Source organism: Spinacia oleracea, chromosome 4 (assembly GCF_020520425.1).
Source record: "Spinacia oleracea cultivar Varoflay chromosome 4, BTI_SOV_V1, whole genome shotgun sequence".
Lineage (NCBI taxonomy): Eukaryota > Viridiplantae > Streptophyta > Magnoliopsida > Caryophyllales > Amaranthaceae > Spinacia > Spinacia oleracea.
In genome coordinates this window covers 6,556,386-6,577,909 of record NC_079490.1, presented here as the reverse complement: position 1 = coordinate 6,577,909, position 21,524 = coordinate 6,556,386, and the positions used below count along the sequence as shown (strand labels likewise).

General features: G+C 41.6%; 3 protein-coding genes across 3 annotated transcripts; 1 reads left to right on the top strand and 2 right to left on the bottom strand.

Annotated features, from left to right (window-relative positions):
• Positions 1-1,180: 1,180 nt before the first annotated feature.
• LOC110792800 (ABC transporter I family member 20) lies at positions 1,181-6,978 on the bottom strand. The gene is made up of 7 exons (XM_021997622.2): positions 6,655-6,978; positions 6,433-6,566; positions 5,745-5,864; positions 2,407-2,502; positions 2,147-2,299; positions 1,784-1,861; positions 1,181-1,657 (listed from the first exon to the last, which is right to left on the bottom strand). The coding sequence occupies exons 1-7, from the start codon at positions 6,815-6,817 to the stop codon at positions 1,418-1,420; spliced, it is 984 nt and encodes a 327-aa protein (XP_021853314.1). The 5' UTR covers positions 6,818-6,978; the 3' UTR covers positions 1,181-1,417.
• Positions 6,979-8,160: 1,182 nt separating this feature from the next.
• Positions 8,161-10,720, top strand: LOC110792799 (uncharacterized). Its single transcript, XM_021997621.2, has 3 exons — positions 8,161-8,534; positions 8,645-8,813; positions 10,259-10,720. The coding sequence occupies exons 1-3, from the start codon at positions 8,475-8,477 to the stop codon at positions 10,453-10,455; spliced, it is 426 nt and encodes a 141-aa protein (XP_021853313.1). The 5' UTR covers positions 8,161-8,474; the 3' UTR covers positions 10,456-10,720.
• Positions 10,721-11,244: 524 nt separating this feature from the next.
• On the bottom strand, positions 11,245-11,808 carry LOC110792794 (uncharacterized). The gene has a single exon (XM_021997615.2). It carries the CDS (start codon positions 11,806-11,808, stop codon positions 11,245-11,247), a length of 564 nt encoding a protein of 187 aa, XP_021853307.2.
• Positions 11,809-21,524: the final 9,716 nt, after the last annotated feature.

Genomic DNA, 21,524 nt, shown 5'->3' with positions numbered 1-21,524 from the left:
ATGTTTCTTTTATGTTCTCAAGCGATTTAATTCACGAAGATACCGGATAGATTAAAAGATCACCATTAAACTCTTTGCACCAAAGGTTGTTGGGTAAATAATACCAAGTATAGTAGTAGGCTTGAGCATGACAAGTTAATCGGCAATTTTTGTGTAAGACCGCCTTACCGGAAAGACCACTTTGATTGTTTAACTAATTGATTCAATTTCTTAACTAATTGGTTACATTGCTTAATTAATTGATCCAATTGCTTAACTAATTAATTCTTTTGCTTAACTAATTGGTTTCAGTGCGTAACTAATTAGTTCAAGTGCTTAACTAATTGGTTCTATGGATGAACTTGTATGATACCAATGTGGTCTTTTGTGTAAGACCGCCTTATAGAAAAATTTGTACAAGTTAATACACTTACAACGGTTGGTTGGTTATCAGTAAGGGGTAGTATTTCTTCATTATATATTATATATTATATATTTACATGGCTTCGCTTAGGAAACTGTTATTGAAGTTTATAAGTGACAATAGTGAGGACTGAGGAGGTTGGTAAACATGTTTGTATAATTTATGATTTAATTCATGGAGCTATCGGATATATAGATTAATAGGTTGTAGATTTCTATTTAGTTACAGAGTAGCAGCTACGGAGTATCTAACAAATTACAATGTATAGCCAGATGCACTAATTAAGAAAGGTGTTATTTTAAGGTCAGGATACTAATGAGGAAGCTTCACATTTTGCTAATAATAAGCTTACAATCTATTTCTCATTTTTTGTAAAATTATTCCTTATCCAAAATTAGAGTATTTAAATTAGTCTAATACTCCATTTGCCGAGAATATAAAACTATATGTCGTAGTTGTTTCAGATCAATTGCAAATTGTTAAATTACTAAGTATGAAGGTATGATTAAATATATTTTGTTTTTTGACATTATGATTATACACTTAATGCAGAATTATTGCGGATGTACTTTGATGTAAAAATATAGAATAATACCATTTATTACTCCATATTTTTAAACAGCTAAAACATATGCACAACTCGTGCCTTGCACGGACCAAGAGACTAGTTCATAAACAACAAGCAAGAGGGAGTTAAGTTGGCCACTTGGCCCTCCACAAATGTCTAACCTGTTTTTCTTTCCTTATACAAAAAAAAAAAAAAAAAAAAAAACCAAGGGTGCAATTTAAATGCTTCTCATTAAAATGATTTCTATATATAAAAAAATTACCGAAAAATTGTGCTATTTATGCGTTACAAATCTTACAATAGAATAAATGAAAACTCCTGAATGCTATACGTATTCAATCCGAAACTCCAATGCCAACTATAGCCTGTAAATTGCTGAATGAAATAGTCACAGTATACCTTCAAAGTTCAAACCCAGAAAGTTTGATATCTTGAACAAAGCCAAACTATTGTCTTAGAACTCTGTTCGAACTGAAGGTGAAGTTCTCTTCACCAGCAAGAGTTGAATGCAACCGTCCTGCAGCCCATCCGTTGTTAACTACACGGACAGCAGTGTGAGCAGGATCACCAATGACTCTACTTCCTTGAACATGCTTCTCAAATTCCGGAAGGCCCTGCGCTTTTCTTTCTTTCCTTCTCTTTCTCTCTTCGCCTAGTTCCTTCCTTAGCCAGCACTCAACTGTCCTCTGCAAGCAAACAAACCCAGAAAAGAAGTGTTAGTTCATAGAGATTACAAGGAGCTGAAACTGGTAAACTGAAAAACTGGAAAAAATGGTCTAGTATTTCTGAAATGTTGAGATGGGGGTGCTAACCATTAGTGATAAATTTGATATCTCCTTAAGTTTATCCATGGGTAATGATAATTGTAACTTGCCACGAGCCACATACACCTGTAGAAAACACGTTTAGGCTCTGTTCTGTTCACCTTATTTTCACTTATTTCAGGAAAAATAAGTTCAGTTAAGATAAATTCAGTAAAAATAAGGTTGACCAGGTACATTTTATAACTAAAATAAGTTTTGATAAGTTCTAATAAGTTTAGATAAGATAAATTCAGGAAAAAAAAGTAAAAATCAGTTGAATAGAGCCCACCCTTAGTCTTGAGATAGACATTGTCTCATTGAACAATCAAACAATGAATCAATCACAAAACAACAGATATAAACTTAACCCACCAGATGTGTTGGCCAGCTCTCAAGCCCGTCAAATATATGGGTAGCGTAGATGATAATAGCACCTCGCTCATCACATTCCTTCTTGAGGAACAGAAGAAGGTCAGCTCTTGCCAGCACATCAAGGTCAACCGTGATCTCATCAAGAAGAAGAACCTAGATAAACAGGACAAGGTTTTACTTCACAAGAACATAATAAGATGATCCAGTTACCATCCCGGGAAGAATCTGAACTTGGCCAACTGCAAGTTTGTAAAAGATACCTTATATGGCTTGAGGAGACCCATACAGATTTGGACTCGTCTTCTCTGACCATCGGATACTTTGTGCATCCTCCAAGAGAGATCAATGTCAAGCACCTATAAACAAGAGAACAGTTTATCATGTTACACCCATTAAATATTTTATCAATGATTTACATAGTATTTTTCAAGGAAACAAAGGGGACAAATCACATTGACAGAAGAAAAATACTAAAGTATTGAACCTAGGGGTGGCAATTTGGGTCAGGTTCGGGTTTGGTTTCAAGTCGATTTCGGGTTGTGCCAAAAAATATCAAAAATATTGTAAAACTTAATTTTACTACAAAATATGATAAATGGGTCAAATCGGGTCGATTTCAAGTCATTCGGGTTCGGTTTAGGTCGGTTTCGGGGTTCTCTCAGTACCTTAAAGTCGGGTTTGGGTCGGGTTATCTGGCCGGGTCAGGGATTGCCAGCCCTAACTGAACCTAGTGGATGTGGCAGATAATACTTCTAGATTAGAGAATGAAATTCAAAGAAAGGGAAGTATACTAGGAAAAGAAGGATCTAACTCATAAACAACCTTTTTAGGAAACAGATCACATGTCTTACATGGAATGCCTGATCTAAGATGACTGGTTTTAGACAATGAGAAGATTAAGTACGAGTAAGAAGTTTACTCCATAAGTGAATTACTGAATACCCATCTTGATCAAGAGACTTGGCCATCTCTCGGTCACCACTTGGGAAATTTATCTCTCTGATTCAAACTCTTTTTCTTCCTATCTCTCTAACTTTCTCCACTCAGAATTCCCCGAAAGGGACAAAAGAATTGGCTACCAAATCTTTCGATCACCACTTTACTTTCTCTAAGAGAGACAGTATCAAATTATCAATCACTCGGAGAAAAGGCCTATCTAAAAGATCCTTCCTAGGCAAAGCTAACCTCTTTTCACCATATTCCAATGCTGATGCGGACCGCTTCCTGTTTTATCCTAATAATTTGAACAATATATCACACTATCACCCTAAGGATGGCAATATGGCATTGGAGGACCGAGGACCTCCCAATGAACTATTATGTTGTCCTATGGTCTACACTCTACAATACTCAACTAGCACCCAATGATCCATACTTTTATTCAAAAAATATCTTGGGTGAAAACTAGGACAGTTCCGGTGTCACCCTCTTTTCAATGACCTAGAAAGCTGATCTGCTATATACTCTTCAAAGTGGGATTGGGGCCAAATGACAATAGAAGTAGAGCGAATGCTGCAATTGTCATCTGAAATTGTTCTCTCAAAAGTTGGCCAAAGGGAAGGGGTTTTTTCGCACTTAGGCGCACAGCGTGCCATTGGTAGGAAGATCGGAACGGGCTAAACAGGAGCATGGGGTAGGGCTATACAAAGTCCTTATCTTCTTCACTCAAAGAACCTCTTCGAGCTTTTGAGCTTAAGCGATCTACTGCTGAGCCCACTCTGGCTCAGCCACTCTACCCGGGGCTATCTCCTGCTGCTAAAGCCAGCTAACGAGTGTTATTCCAGAGAAGGAGCTATATGAAGTGTGAACATGTACTACTCTCAGGGAGAACAACAAAAAGAAGTACTAGAAAACGCATACATACTTACGGGTTGGTTATCAGTCATCAGCGTATCTAGAAACTTAGCCAAATGTAAAGTTTCAACTTGCTATTCTTTAACTACAAACCTCGGTAACCTGAAATTCACATTAACCTGTAAGTGGTAGAGTATATCAATATATCATCCTTTATCCAACCCTCAGAAGTCCTATGTGGGCTACATCTAAAGGATCATATGTCCACGGAATTCATTTAAGACGGGCATAAGAACAAGAAGGGCAGATAGAGACTCCACAAATATTCGCATCTAAAACACAGGAATCAGATCACTGTTGGGAAATTATAACTGAAAAAGCAAATGAACCTTTCGTCGTTTGTGATCAATTGCAAATATGAACCTTGACATTGTGTAAAACAGCACAAGACAAGGAACTGAGATGGAGATCAAACAACACACAAAATATGAATACTTGAGAAAGATGGAGGAGAGTGAAGAAAAAAAAATAAAAATTAAGTTCCTTATTATTGTAATATGGGAAATTTCGATCTATGCTGAAAGAAATGATGACCAAGGTAAGTTCTGGACAAAAGGAAATTTGGTAAATGTAACTGGCACCAAGTGAATGTATCTGCTTCTAGAATAGAGCATAATTGTGGCAGAGGAGGCCTACTACCATGCTACTGATCATAGAATAAGAGAAATAGGATCTAACACATTGCACCTACGTGGCTTCCTACAACTTAACAACCAAAACAATATTTTCTGTGATGTGCGCTAAACAATGAACCTGAAAAGGATGATCTAATGCTGATCCCCAACAACACTACTTCGTCCGTTAGGTACATTTAAAGAGGGAGGCAGAAGATGAATACCTCCGTCGTCAAACTACAAGGGAGATTCTAGTAATCTCCAATATTAACTTATATGGTTCTTGTAAAAAATACTCCGTATTACTTATGGTTACTAACTTACTGCAGTCTAGAACTCTAGACCCCAAATTTGAACTTAACTGGATGATTTGTTCTTCCCTAATAGTTGGAAACATACTATTAGTTTCACCATTCAGTACTGAAATGAAGGAGATCATGCATAACAGGGAAGAAAAATACAGTGATGAAATGATGAAACTCAGGAGCATCGATGCCCTCAAATCTTGCATAGCAAGAAGAATAGGTAAATTCATACAACAATCTGCATTTGTTGAATTTCCTTAAACGTGCAGAACCATAAGAGGAATATCACATGACTAGGGTAAGAGAATAGAAGATCGAAAGGAAACAAGCAATCATCAATTGGTGGAGCAAGCTAATTATAGAAATGCGTAGAAAAATTAAGTTCCACAAGAGTTGAATTCATCCTTCTTTCCTCAATCCCAGGAGAAGTATGAAAATAAATACAGAACAATAATGAGGTTGCTCAATGTGGAGGAAGCAATCAACTGCAGGGGCGACAAGGGGAATGAGGTGCGCAATTCACAACCAGGGGTTTCATGGACCTCCAGAGCTTGACCGTTTGAGATGCACTGCGCATCATCAAACTAGGATAATTTTTATTTTAATCATCTCCCTCTACTCGAGAATTTCAATGTTCTAATTGATAGTTCGCTACTAAATATTGTTTATCTAGTACTGAGACTCCTGACATAGAGAGATGCTAAGTTTAACTATTGAATCCATAACCTCAATGCTCTTACTAAAGTTCCTACTGATTACTAACAAATGACACACAGCAAGTCCGAAACAGTAAGATGTCGAATACATGAATCTATTTCAACATACCTTTATTAGTTCATCCCTTCTTGCAGGATCTACACCCCCTACTCCAAATATCATCTTCTCAGCCGAAATATCCATCTGTATAGAAACCTCGAATCCAGCAAAAGCAACATCTCGCTTCCACTGCATAGAACAATAGCAACCCCATAAATGAACAGCACAACAATCACACATACATCTAAATGCATTTCAAAGGGGAACATGATCTAAGTTCCCCGTTGCCATCATAAACTACTAACTCAAACTAGGGCATTCTACCCTAAAATTTAGCTATAGAAAGGAAGGCAGCTACATATCCAATGCCCTAAATCCCTAACACAACAAATTTCATGATCATTAATCACAAACAAAAACAGATCTCTCTCCTGTCAAACATGCCAAAATCAATTAAAACCATAGTGCACCAGGACCAATTACTCAAAATCATAGTGTTATTAACTTGAAATCATTTTATAGCAACTTCAATACAATCTTCTCAAGATAAGACTATGAGATCACAACAAAAATGAGCATAAGATCAAAATGCATTCATCTATTAACAATTCAAAAATCAACCCGCTTTCACCTTTAATAAACAATAGCCAGAATCAAACAGAAAAAAGCACCAACATCCAATGTGAAATTAAACAGGATGAAATCAACAACTACCCAGAAAATTAAAGAGGAAAAAAAAGGGAGAATAGAATCAAACCTCTCCACCAAGGTAACACAAATCACCAGAAGTAGTCAAACTGGTATCATGGAAAGCGGATCGCCCGAGAACCCGAACCATATGAGGCTCAACCATATGCTTCCCTCCCAAAATCTTCAATATTGTTGTCTTTCCTTTTGAACAAAAAATCAAAAAAAGTTACAAAAAGAACAAAAAATTAAACAAACAAACTGTGAAGGGAATTCATCAAAATGAAGAAACCTGCGCCATTGGCGCCGATGAGAAGACAACGGTCGCCGGAAAAGAGGGAGAGAGAAAAATCTTTGATTAGAGGGGTGGACCCCGGAGGTGGGTGACCGTCGATTCCTGGGTAAGTGAATTCTAAGCCGTTGATCTCCACCACTGGTGTTTGTGGGTCCGCCATTGATGTCGGAAATAGTGGTGGATTTGGCGGTGGTGATATTTGAGTGTTGTCGGGGTAGTTGGGTGGGTCGGTTATAATGTGAGCGCCAAAAAATATAAAGAAGAAAATGAATATAAATAAGAAAAATTGAGAAAGAAGAAATGAAGTTTAAGGCGTGGCAAAGTTGAGACCTCTTGATGGTAAAGTGAGAAGAGAGACTTGTGTTAGGTTTGAAGAGAAATGTTTGCTTTCATTTGACTTGTATAGGGTCGATAAATAACGACAATTTTTGTAAAAGATCGTCTTATCGGATTTGATTGTTTAACTAATTTGTTTCATTGTTTAACTAATTTGTTTCAGTGCTTAACTAATTGATTTAATTGCTTAACTTATGTAATACCAATGTGGTCTTTTGTGTAAGACCGTCTTATATAAAAGTTTGTAGATAAATAATGAATACATTGTGTAATTACGGAGTAAGATATGTGAAATGTTTTTAAGAGTTTGTTTGATGGTATTAAGAAGTAGATGAATAGATGTACAATAAAAATGTTGAATGAAATAATTTCCAGAGTATCGAGCATTTGGATATTGCATACCGGTATCATGGAACATAGAATTTGGCATAACATCATTGACTATTTTTGGATGATTGTGTGGAATGTTTTACTTCATTACGTAACTACGTAGTATATCGACAATCTTTGATTTTTGTAAGATTTTATTCAAACCAAACGAATGCTATTGGAAAGAGTTGTTGCCTTTTGGGTATAGCTAAACTGGAATATCCAAAGTAAAAAGTTCCTGATTAACAAGTTCAATTGAATTATCTCCCAGATGACGTCAATATTTATATGAGTTGTCAAAATTTAACTTTAAGGTCTCTCGACAAAAGCAATACAATGCTTGTTTTCTTATTAAAACAGTGGAACTTGAGACAATATATAGTTTCATGTCATAGTCTGAAATAAGTCATGAATCATCATTTTGATTCATACAATTTACGCAATACTCATACTCATAGTATTTTTATCACCTAAAAGACACGTTGGGATACATTATTACCTTTGAATAGAGAATACTTTTAAGAATTACTCGAAATTGAATCAATATATCACCGAATTTTCCACCTTCAAAAGATTTCATTTTTTAATCAAGCTTTTACCGTTTGAATGACGATAACTCGATCCCAAAGTTGGTTAAATAGTCAAAACATCCAAAATAAATCAATCCCAAAGGTGATTAAATAGTAAACATCCAAAATAATTCAATCCCAAAGGTGGTTAAATAGTCAAAACATCCAAAATAGTCACACTAATGCAGTAATGCAGCCTAAATTTTGGGATAACCGAAAATACCCATGACTCCATGAGTATACTACGAATATCCAAAATTACCCCTAAATATTGGGACTTTTGTCTTTGACGATCTACGCATATTGCAGGCAACAAAGATCTAAGGTCGAAAAGCAGCTCAAGCTTGCCCAGTAACTCCGTCGTCGAACTAATTGATCTGTGTTTTGCTTCCAAATTCATTTCTTTCTCCAAATTTACTGAAAGTAGAAAACCCCATTAATCTTCCGTGAATTTTCTTCAAACCCCAGAAAAATTAGGGTCGAAAAAGCGATCTCGGCAATTAGGGTTCTTCGTTGAAATTACTAGATCAATTGGAGTACAAAATGGCGGCAATTTACAGCTTATACATTATCAACAAATCTGGAGGTCTTATTTACTACAAGGTATTCTGAATTTCCATCAATTTTCGCAATTACACACAGTTAATCTGATTTTCGTAGTTTTTTCTTGGAGAAATGAAGATTTCTGACTCTTTTGTTGTGGGGGAAATCAGGATCATGGAACAGCTAGTAGAATGGATACAAATGATACATTGCGATTAGCAAGTTTATGGCATTCAATGCACGCAATTTCTCAGCAATTATCGCCTGTTTCGGGTTGTTTTGGGGTTGAACTCCTCGAAGCCGATACCTTTGATCTCCATTGCTTCCAATCTCTCACTGGTATTTTCTTTTTTCCTTTTAATGTTTTTCAAAGGAATGTAACATTTCTTGTTTTACATGAAAGTAAAATGGTGAATTGAGTGTACAAAGGGTTTGCCAGATCAAATTGGAAATGGGTATGAAGTGAGTTTGTAAGTGTGATTGTGGCATTTGTGGGTATTATTGACAATGTTGGTGGTGAAATGATCTGAGAATTAGTTTTTGATTTTGAGTGGAAATATGCAATGCATATGATTTTGAATTCACTAATAAAGAAAAACCAACTATTTGTCATGATGTTTGATTGATAGGGAAATAATTCATTTTTGATTCGTTTAGGGGTGAACTATTTGGCATGGGGAAGTGTTTAGGGAGATATTGACCCTAATAACTTTGATGTATTTGGTAAAGATCATCACGAGACCAAGTAAAAAGATAAAGATAAAGATAATCGGATCAACCTTAATCTAATGGCACTTATGGCACCACACTTTTTTCTTCCCCTCTTGTTAAACCAGCATCTGGAGTCTATTCTCAACAGATCTTATCTTAGAGGTTGCTTGACGGGGCTTATGATTTTCCAGTAGTGGCCATTTCCAGGATTTTAGAGTTGGATGGAGGTGTTCTCAAAAGCATGGAGCTTTCTAAAGTCAATAATACGTTGATTCTACTGCCAGTTATGGTGCTAGACTCTTGGAATTACATAGGCTCGCAACTAGCCAATTATGGTGCTGGAATTTGCTTGTGTGTTTAGTTGGGAATCGGCCTTAGCAGCTATTGTTGTGTTTAGTTTCTGAAACTCGTAGAAGTGCACAGATTCATGATAGGGTGTCCTAGTGGTAGTTCCATAGTTATAATCTTCTTATGTGGTTTAGTTTGCATGGGTTTCGGAGAAACATTTGAAAGTATCTTTCATTTCTCACCCTGATATTTGGTATCAGATTTTCTGTTTTCAACATAGCTGCAAGGCTGCCATATACACTGTATTAAGTACTTACATTGATACATGTCCGAGTGCTTTTATATTTTTTTTGTGGGGGTGTGGTTGATGCTATTTGTTGGAAAGATGAACTGATGAAGCTATTGTTCTAGAGTGCTCTTTTCTTAATCGCCATTCTTGTGGGTGGGGTTGATGTCGGTGGTGCTAACTCCGGTAAGGTCCATGAGGGTGTGGTTTGGTTGGGGCAGCGATAGGTACTGTTTAAAGAAACGGAAAGCTGAAAGTTTTAAACTTCTGGCATTTGTATGTTATACTAACTCCTATTTCCGACTATTTTGTAAACCTAATATAAACATGTTGCTTGGAGTGAGCCAAGAATCTGTTTGAACATACCTGTTGAGTGTTGCTTACATCAAAACACATCCTTGTCAATTTGTAAACCCTTGGTTGAAGAGGGTATGATCTACATTGTCACATGCATTTTTTTTTTTCACTACTAAATACATTGTTTCGATGTTCCTTGCAGGAACAAAATTCTTTGTGGTATGTGAGCCCGGAACACAGAATATGGAGATGCTCTTGAAATATGTTTATGAGCTATACACCGATTATGTGTTAAAGAATCCTTTCTATGAAATGGAGATGCCTATACGTTGTGAGCTCTTTGACCTCAACGTTACTCAAGGAGTGCAGAAGGATCGTGTTGCTTTGCTAGGCAGATGATTGACCTTCATTGCTCAAGACAAAACCGCCATTTTTGTAAATTGCTTCTTTTGAACTTTTCTCCTATTATGTTTCAAGACTCTTGCAATCTTTTGCACCTCTTGAGAGCTTGTCTTTGTCTTATTGATGTTTAGTTATAAGAAGATGCACTATTTCGAAGATGTTTGTGATTGCCTCGTGCCCTTGTGTCTTCTTATTGAGAACTTGTAGAAAAAAACTACTCCGTACTTCATTTGCTAGTTAATACAACACCTTATTTACTACAGTTTGGGTGTGATGCCTCGGGTCATTACATAACGATAAGGAAGTAAAAACACCAACCCTTTTTACTCTCTGTTATCATTTATTATGCGTAGTATTTACGGAGTATTTAGTTTTGACGGCTGAACTATAAAAGTTATTTACTCAACGGGCTTTGCTCTCTTCACCTGGCTTGTTCTGAATTTTCTAGTTTCTAGTCTGCTCAGCTTTGATTTTCCTGGTTTGGTGTGGTATGGTGTGAATGTTTTATGTGAGTGTTTTTTTGCCTTTTCTGGTATGATATAGTATGAAATTTTCTGGTGGTGGTGATTGTGGTCCGATTTTTCTAGTGTGGTCTAATCTCATTGTTTAAGGAAGAACACCACATGAAGAGAACAGACAATCTCATTGTTTAAGGAAGAACACCACATGAATACATGATAGATTGGGGACTTATAATATGTGTTGTATAGAATATGTAGATAAACCATACATTTATTCTCAACAAATTAAAGATTTTCATCCCTTAATTACTACATTAGTAAATAATTATGGAACTATAAAACTAGCTGTAATAATAGCCATAGTTATAAGAATCCTCATTTCTCTGTTCCTCTCATTCAGACTTCCAAGAGGATTCTCTGAAACTGAAGACATAGTAAAGATAGTAACACAATTAGCTTGAACTCTTGGGGTAATCCTTTGATCAGAAGCCATTAGTGTATAATCTCCCTTAATAAACGCGTCGAAAGCTTGATCAAAACTTTGCTTAATAGTCAAATATGCATTCTCACATACCTTATAGTAATTAAGCTCTGATTCATCCTTAACCCCAGGGATTTGAGCCCTAATGAACCCCAAAGTGTTCGAGGCATTCTTTCGGGCCTCCATGATTGTAATCTTCGTTAAGCCCACGTAGTCCATGTCGGGTTGTTGGATATCCGCTTGAAAAACCTTGTTGCAGAATCCGTAGTCCTCGTTCGACCTGCATATGGAGTCGATTTTTGTTTGGGTTTCCCGGGTTGCTTCGGACGCTACCATGGGGGTAAGTAGTAGAAGTAACACTAATGTAGATAGTACAAGAAGAGCGGAGGAAGTATTATCTTTGACCATTTTCGGGTTTGGAATAATGTTCTGTTTGTTGGTTTTTTTTTTTTTTTAAGGGTAAAAAAAGCGCGGGAAAGAGGAAGTGTTGCAATGTATTTGGTTGAGAACGAAAGGAGTATTTATATTCGGGGGTACGAAAACAAAGATATGAAAGGATTAGACATTTCAGGTAGTAATCAGGAAAAAGGATTAGCCAAATTTGTTGATAATCAAATGTTATTATTATTTGGGAACTTATTTCCTTTTGTTTATGGATATGTGACAATAATGTTGGAAAAGTATATGTCAAAATCTTGTTTATTTCTTCCCAAAATAAAAGAAAATAAATGGGTAATGTATTTCTAAATATGGTAGAGAAGCAGAGGCTTGGGCTGAACCAGGCTGTTTCGAACATATATTTTTAGTTAGTTTCGATAATATTTAGTTTTGTTTTTTAATTAAAAATTAGTGATTCTAACGTGAATGTCAATTAGATTAGTCAGTTAATAAAAATCTCGAATGATGGTATTAAAGAGTCCATGACCTAGGATCAAATTATATCTACACCACTTCGTTTGAGATCCGTGTACACAATCCACTTATTCAACTAACATTATTGCTAATTACGACATGCAAACCGGTTTTCATTACTCTTAAGTCTTAACATTGAGATGTTCATATAAGCTAACTATTTACTTTCTCTGTTTCTTTAAATTACAACAGTTTAACCGATACATTTAACAATGGAAACTCTGATCATAATTATTAATAACTGTTCCGGTGTTGAAGTAGATGAAACAATGGGCTTCGTATGAAGGTCCTTTTCGTGTGTGTTGAAGATCTTGCTAGCTCGAATGCGTCGTGTCCAAGTTAACCTGCACAATAAACAAGTTACTAGCCTCGGGGGTGTTTCCGAGGAAAGCGCCTCCGATGCCTAAGTAAGAACAATGCTCGGATTCTAGAGAGAAGATCTCTAGAAGAGTAGTCTTAAGGCGTGAAAATGGACGTACCTTGGGGTGTGTGCCTTGACGGCTTATTTATAGTGTTTGAGTAGTAAATGTGCCCATAGGTCATTTATTACTATTTGGGCCTTGGGCCTCTATGGTGGCTGACAAGCCAAAGGAGTTGGTCGTGGGTTGATGTTGTTGTATAGAGCCTTTGGGCTTTGGACTTAGAGGCCCAATTGGTTTCCAATTGGGAGCCCAAACAACATGCCCCCCAGACCCGGTCCATTTAGAGATAAATGGGTGGGTTTCCAAGTTCCAGAAGTTGAAAGATTTCCCCCTCTTTTTTCAAAAAGGGGCGTTTGAATCCGTGCGCTAGTGGGACAGGTGTCCAAAGGACGCTTCAGATGCGGTGTCCATCGTACGGTCCAAGATAAAGTGGAAGTTGGGCGGTTTTTCGTGCCAAGGCCTATAAATACTCGACCCAAACCAAATTTCGAAACTTTATTCACCCAAATCTCTCTCAAGCTTTCCCAGAAATCCGGTGACATTTCTTGTGAGTTTTCTTCAGATCTTCGTGAATTCGTTGAGAATCAGCTTCGGATCTTCACTCAGTTCGGTTTATCGGCAGTTTCCGCTCCGAAAAAGGTAATTTGTTTCCCTTTTGTTTCTTTCGTTCCTCGTTCTCTGTATCTTCGGCGTTCTGCTCTTTTTGAAGTTCTTGCCATGGCCGGAGGGAGGTGGAAGAAGAAGTTCGACACGGTGTCCTCCTCTAGTGGTTCGGAGGAGGATGTGAGGAACGTCCCTTCCGAGGTTGAGGAACGTTCGGGAAGCGGAGCTCAAGCCGGGTCGAGCCATAGAACTGGTGCCACTGGTCGATTTGTGGTTCGTCCTTTCTTCCCGAGGAGGTGGGAGGAAGCGGATCCTGAGGGTAAGCTCGCAGCTTTGTTTAATGACCCTACCGAGATCGCTGGTCCCGATGGTACTGCTGTTGAGGGGGAGTGGTTGGTTGCCGCTCGGCGGGAGCATTATGATAGGCTTGCCGAGGATCTATACGGCATTCAGTATGCCTTGGGCTACTGGTGCGAGCTTCCTCTTCAGCCGCATGCTCGGGTGACGAGGCCGCCTCCTGGCAGGATAGCGGTGTATCTCCACCATTTTGACTACGGGCTCAGGTTCCCTTTGGACCCCTTCGTATCCCACGTGTTGGAGGAGTATAATATTTTCTTGGCTCAGTTGACGTCGAAGTCCATGCGTCATATAATCTCTTATCGCTGGACGTGCGATTTCCTCGGTTACCCTCCATCTATCGAGATTTTCAAGGAAATGCATGAGCTGGGGAGGAACCAAAACGCGGAGCACGGCTGGTGGGCGATTACCAACAAACGGCTTCGGAAGGGGGATTCGCAGTACATAACTGCGTTTCCTTATGTCTCGTCGGTTCATAACTGGAAGAAGTAATGGCTTCTAGTGCGGGTGCCCGTGGATCCGAAGTATCCTCACTACTATTCCCCGCCGAAGTGGTTCGTGAGGGTGGACCCGGAGATGTCAAGGGTCGGTCCTGTTGATCTGGGAAATCCGGATCATGTAGCTCTGCTGGAGTGGTTCCGAGCGAAGTCAACTAGGGAGCCTATGCACTGGCTTCCTAATTTTCATTATATCACTCGGGAGGCTATCCTTGCTGCTGCCGGTCTCAGTAGGATCTACGATAGGGGTGAGAATTCTCGTGCTGAGATCGTGCTTCGGCGGAGGTGTTCGCCTCTCTCTTGGCTTGTTTGTGACTGACCTTTTTTCTTCTCTTTGTGCAGCATTTGGTGAGGCCGCTCTTGATCCCGAGGTGTTGGGATACAAGTTGGAAGGTGGGAAGATTCTTTTTAACTGCCCTCCTTACGACTTCAAGGCTAGCAACCCTCAGCAACCGAGGTTAGAGAACGCCCGGTTTTCGGCTCACGCTTTGGCCCATATCGACGACGTTCGGGCCGATCCTTGGTCTGCTGATCGTCCTGGGGAAGCGGTTCCGAGACAGACTGTTCTCCCTGAACTGGTAACTACTTCTGATCCGGTAACTTTCTTGCTGTTTGCTTGCGTGGTACTTCGCTTTTTCCCGATGTGGGGGCTCATCTCGTTTTATCTTCGTACAGGGTCCTGAAGCGACAGTTGCTGCCCCAGTTGTCTCATCTGCTTCATCTCCTCCTTCCTTCGCTATTCCCGAGGTGAGTGTCCACTTCTCGTTTTTCGTTTTTCTGCATGTTTTTTCTTGCGTTCTTACTTTCCCGTGTTCTCCAGGAGTCGCAGAGGTTGAAAAAGCGGAAGTCTTCGGAGGACGAAGCTTCTCGAAAGGGGAAGTCAGTTGCTAGGGAGAAGTCTCCGAGGAGGAAGAAGAAGAAGTCTTCGAACTTCTCTAAGGTAACCCCCCGCCCCGAGGTTCTCGAGTTTCTGAGCCAACGACCTTTTTTGACTAAGGAGAGGATTCAATAGGTTGTTGCCTCGGATCCCAGTCTCGCTGAAGCAGGAGAGCGGTATCTTGCTCGGCAAGAGAAGGAGATGGTTCTTCCTGAGAACTTGCGTCGCTTCATCCCTGTTCCGGGCCAGAAGCTGAAGAGCGTTGCTGTGTTGGTGCCCAATGAACAGGTGGACCAACCTTTGGCCGAGGAGGCTACCATTCCTTCGCCGCTGACGCCTTTGGGGGTGATCGTTGAGGACATCACCCTTGAAGTGGAGAGGGAGGAGGAGGATATTCCAACTGCTTCCGCCGAGGTGCATGTTTCCGAGGGGGTTGATGCAGTAGGTTTGGAGGAGGATCCGAAGACTCCTCCAAGGGTACTCGTGGATCTCACCGCCTCAGATGCCGCGGAGGATGTCCCTTTGGCGGCGGAGGGTGCTGAACAGCCTTCAGCTCTGGGTTTCTCTGAAGGGGGCGCTTCGGAGGGGCGTGGTACGAAGCGGCGCCGTGAGACCCTGGGTTCCACCTCTACCTCTGTTTTGGAGGGGTTGGTTCATGGCGATCCATGTTTCGAAGTTCCTTTGAAGAGGATCCCTTTGGAGGTTCGGGAGACTATGGCCCGCTACGCTCGCCCTGCTGTCTTGGGTGAAGACCCTGCTGCCCATGCGACCTCCATGATTGGCCCCGAGGCGGCTCATGAGAACTTGCTGCGCGGGGTTCCGCAGTTCCGCATTCCTGGGGAGGTGTCGAACCATCCCACCAAGATGGCTCAGTACCATCTAAACGAGGTGATTTATACTTTGCTCAGTTTTGGTTATTGCTTTTCCCTCTCTTTTTGTCGTCAGCTAAGTTCGTTTCCTCTTTTTAGGTCGCCTATTGGAGCTCTTTATCTGCTGTATGCCAATCTCATGATGAGAGGAGGCTCCAAAGGTTCGAGGCACTCTATGCTCGGGACATTCCCAACCTTGACCAAAAGTTCAGTTTGGTCGTCTCCGAACTTGCGAAGGCAAGGGAGGAGGTTGCCGAGTTCACCAAGGAAGGGGGGAATGCCCTGATGGAGATTGGAAAGGAGGTTGGCATCCTCGCTTTCCAAGTAGAAGAGGATGCCGAGAAGTACAAGGCTGAGAAGGAGAAGCATGCTGCTGAGAAGGCTGACCTGGAGAGCAAGCTCCAAGGTAAAGATACCACAATTGTCAGCCTTCGGGAGAGTAATACGAAGCTTCAGGCCTCTGTTGACCGAGTTCCTGTTCTCGAGGATGACATCAGGCGTCTGAAGGAGCAGGTTCGTGACTTTGAGCAGAGGAGCTCTAAGATGTACACTGTCGAGTAGTGTCAAGACATGTACTGGGAGGGGATCCTCGGCTGCCGCAGGATGTTTTCCAAGAACATGCCTGATTTCAAGTGGGCATAGAATGTGCCCAGGTGGCTCGCAGTTGAGGACAACCAGGTGGAATGCCAGGCTGATAGGGATGACGCTGCAAAGGCTCAGGAGGCAGCTGCTAAGGAGGCGCAAGCTCGGAAGGTTGCTTCGGAAGGTGACACCACTGCTGGTGCTTCTTCTCAAGCTACTCCTTAGGGGCCTGCTGGTGAAGTCCCTTAGGAACTCGGGCAACCGTCTTCTTCAGAGTCGGTTGGCTCCAGTTGAGGGTCTCCGAACTTGTGCTTAATACTCTCCCCTTTTGCCTCGGCTCTGCGTTGTACTTTAATAATTTCCTTTTTTGCTTTCCTAGTACTTCGGTAGGCCGACATTTTGTCTGTTGATGGCTGCCGATTTTAGCTCTTAGGTCATTTTTATTTCAATTTTTGAGGGTTGCTCGCTGTGCCGAGTTGTAGTTGGTATGATAGTATTCGTTTTCCCCCAATGTTGAATAAAAATGACTTTGCTGTTTTCGTTTTATTCCCTTTGCATTTCCGAAGTATATATCTAGCTCTTTCGCTTTGGGATCCCTGGATTTTGTTATCTGCGGATCTCTCTTTTTGAGTTATTCGGATCCATGGATCTGTTACAAAACTCGTTCGAGGCCTTGCTGAAGGGCTTGATGGTTAAGACCCTTCAGGTCTGAAGATTTGTTTAGGGTCAGCTTTTGGGCTTTTTCGTTTTTGACATGTTTAGAGTCTTCTTCTGAGCCCTTCAGATCCGTGGATCTGTTGAGAGTGCTTTTAAGCTCTTCTCCAGTGTTGGGCACGTTTGGAGTCTGCTTTTGAGCTCTTCAGATCCGTGGATCTAATAAGAGTCTGCTTTTGAGATCTTTTAACGTTTGTAGACATGTTTAGAGTCTGCTTCTGAGCTCTTCAGATCTGTGGATCTGTTGAGTCTGCTTTTGAGCTCTTTTAATGTTTGTAGACATGTTTTGAGTCTGCTTCTGAGCTCTTCAGATCCGTGGATCTGTTGAGTATGCTTTTGAGCTCTTTTAATGTCTACTTCCGTTCTTCCGACTTCTTGTGGTTTGGAAACCTGGGCAAGAAATCGCAAGTCTGATTTAGTTATGAGTTTCGGGGATCCGTGGATCTGAGCCGAACTCTTTATAACTGTTCGAGACTTTTTTGCAAACGGAATGTCCCTGGGTATCGCGAATCCGAGGATTCTGGACGGTACCTTGCGGGTTGTTTTGAGTTAGCTATTTTTTGGGCTCGTTGACCCCAAGAAATGGCTACTTCGGGTTGATTTTAGCTTCGGATTGATCAGATCCGAAGTTGCATGCATGCGTATAAAAACATAGTGATAGAATAAAAGACATAGGGATATGTTTAATGAAACACATGGTGCCAGTGGCTTTCCTCTTCTCATTAAACGACTTACTTGGAGTACAAAAGGATGGAGGTGAGATCATACAAAATATTTCTTGAGAACATCGGCATTCCAATGGTTCTTCAAGACTGTTCCATCTAACTGTTTGAGCATAAAAGTGTCAGTCCTCTTTTCAGAGTGGATGATGTATGGTCCTTCCCATGTTGCCGAGAGTTTCCCGTGGATCTTCCCTTTCTGAACTGCAGCAGCGTTTCTGAGCACTAGGTCACCGACCTTTAAAGGTCTGGCATTGACTCTTCGGTTGTAGTGCTTGCTGACTCTTTGCTGATAGGCTGTGTTGAGAGTCCTGGCTTCGTCCCGAGCCTCATCTAGTAGATCCAAGGATTCAGACAGAAGTTGATTGTTGCTTTGCCCATGGATTCCATCATACTTGTTGTATGCTTGGACCCTTAGGCTTTCTGTTCCGATCTCTACAGGGATGACAGCTTCGGAACCATAAACCAAGTGGAAGGGGGTCTGTCCCGTGGCTTCCTTCTCAGTGGTCCGAAGGGACCAGAGTGTTCCAGGGAGCTCCTCTAGCCATTTTCTCTTTTCGTCTTTGACTCTCTTCTTGAGTGCATTGAGGATGAGTTTGTTTGCGGATTCGGCTTGGCCGTTGCTCTGAGGATGGCACACTGCTGAGTAGGCGAGGCGGATACCGACCTGTTCACACCATCTTTGCAGTGGTGTGTTGTCGAATTGCTTCCCGTGGTCAAAGACCATTAGCCTCGGTATTCCGAACCTTGTGATGATATTTTGCCAAATGAACTTGCGGACCTGCTGCTCCGTGATGGATGAGACTGTCTCGGCCTCAATCCACTTACTGAAGTAGTCAACCCCTACAATCAGCCACTTTTCTGATTCACAGCCGAGGGGAATGGGACCGATGATATCCAAGCCCCATTGTGCAAATGGTAAGGGGTAGAGTGTTGTTTGCAGGGTTTGGGCTGGCTGGTGGATTGCCGGTGCAAACTTTTGGCATTTCTCACATTTCCTTGTCAGCGCCTTTGCTTCGGAGACCATGGTGGGCCACCAGAATCCGGCCCTTAGTGCCTTGTGTGCCAGTGCCCTGCCTCCGATGTGATTTCCACATATGCCGAGGTGGATTTCCCTTAGGATATAATCGGTATCGGTTGGGCCTACACACTTCAGCAGTGGGGCTGAGAATGACTTCCTCATGAGCTCTTCGTTGGCGTCAATGATGAACCACTGGTTGAACCTTTTCAGCTTCCTTGCTTGCAGCTTGTCTTCGGGAAGTTCTCCCCTTTCTTTGTACGCAATGACTGCGTCCATCTAGCTCGGTTCTGGACGCACATTGCACACTGTGGGGGGTGGCATGTCAATGCTTCTTTCTTGGTGTACTTCCACATGGACTGACCTGTTTAGGTCGGTGAGCGTTGAGCTTGCAAGTTTGGATAGTGCATCTGCTTGTGCGTTCTGACCTCGGGGGATGAGTATGACTTCGAAGGATCTTAACTTTGACGTTAAGGATTTGATTTTTGCTAGGTAAGCTGTCATGCTTGGCCATTTGGTCTCATACTCTCCTCGGATCTGGTTGGCTACGAGCTGAGAATTAGTCTTGAGGCAAACATGTTCGGCTTCCAGAGATAAGCACAGCTCTATTCCTGCGATTGCGGCCTCATATTCGGCCTCATTGTTGGTTGCTTTGAAACCGAACTTTAGGGCGTACTCTATGCTCTTTCCCACTGGGGGTATCAGTACTACTCCGGCTCCCGAGCCGTTCACAGTGGAAGATCCGTCAGTGTAGACCTCCCATGTCTTTTTGGTGTCATCTAGCATTTCCTGATATGAGCATTCGGCCAAGAAGTCTCTGAGCGCTTGCGCTTTGATGGTCGTCCTTGGTTGATACTTGATCCCGAACTCAGATAGCTCGAAAGCCCATGCAGTCAATCTTCCCGATCTCTCTATTTTGTCTAGCACTTTCTCCAGTGGTTGGTCAGTTAGCACCACTATTTGATGGGAATCGAAATAGGGTCTTAGTTTCCGAGCTGCTACCACCACCGCGTATGCTACTTTCTCAATGAGCGGGTACCGAGTTTCGGCGTCTGTCAAGGTTCGGCTGGTAAAATAGATTGGATGTTGTTTCTTTTCCTCCTCTCGGAGGAGCACTGCGCTTACGGTTCCGGGGCTGACTGCGACGTACAAGTACAGAGTTTCCCCTTCTTTTGGCCTGGCTAGCGTCGGCAGTTGAGCTAAGTGAGCCCTGAGTTGCTGGAATGCGTCTCTTTGCTCTTGTTCCCATGTCAACTCGGGGTCCACTTTCCTCGGGACGCCTTTCTTTTTGATGGGTTCTGCTTCTCCTCCTGGGAGGGTCTTAGGTCTGAGAGCTTTGAAGAAGGGTGCCCCTTTATCCGAAGCTTTCGATATGAATCTCGACAGTGCGGCTAACCTGCCTGTTAGCCTTTGCACGTCTCTCTTTGTCTTCGGCTCGGGCAAATCTAGCGCGGCTTGGACCTTGTCCGGGTTCGCGTCTATTCCCCTTTCGCTCACCATGAATCCGAGGAACTTCCCTGACTTTACCCCGAAGACACATTTCTTCGGGTTCAATTTCATGTTGTATTTCCTCAGGTTGGCGAAGGTCTCAGCCAAGTCTTTGATCTGATCTTCTTCTTTCACGCTTTTTACTATGGAATCGTCCACATAAACCTCGACGTTCCTTCCCTTTTGATCGGCGAAGACGTGATCAACTAGTCTTTGGTAGGTGGCTCCGGCATTTTTTAATCCGAAGGGCATCATTCTGTAGTTGAACACTCCCGCGCTTGTGATGAAGGCGGTCTTCGCTCTATCGTCAGGGTGCATGAACACTTGGTGGTAACCTGAAAAGGCGTCCATGAAGCTCAGCAATGCATGGCCACTGGTTGAGTCCACTAGCTGATCTATCCTCGGGAGGGGATAGCAATCTTTTGGGCAAGCTCGGTTCAGATCAGTGAAATCGACGCACATGCGCCATGAGCCATTCGCTTTCTTGACCATGACCACATTGGCCAACCACTTGGGGTACATGCATGGCTCGATGAAGCCTGCCTCTTGCAATTGGGAGCCCAAACAATAACAAAAATTATAAAGCATTGATACATTGAAAGTCTACATTGAGAAAAATATAAGATGGAATATCTTCCATGGCATGATGGCAACAATTGTTTTTTATACTTTAATAAAAACACATGGTCGGACTTGTTACGTTAATAGTACAAATGTTTTTCTTTTTGTGCGAATGAGAATGAAGCAACTGTCAAACCGTTGTAATTTTAAGGAAACAAGAAATGTATAAAAGAGATTTTTCCAAAAGCATAGAGAATGCCACATAATCATGTCCTGTTACCGTCAATATGAGGGGTGTTCATCAATTCAAACTCGGACCGGACTGGACCGGACCGACCTGGATCGGACCAGATCGAACCCTGAGATAATTCAAGACCCAAAGACCGGACTGATTATGATTGGACCGGACCGCAAAAATCGGTCCAAAATCCGGAACGGACCGGTTTGGACCGGTTGTATACCTATTTCTATATTTATTTTACTTATTTTAAAAATTATGGTAAAA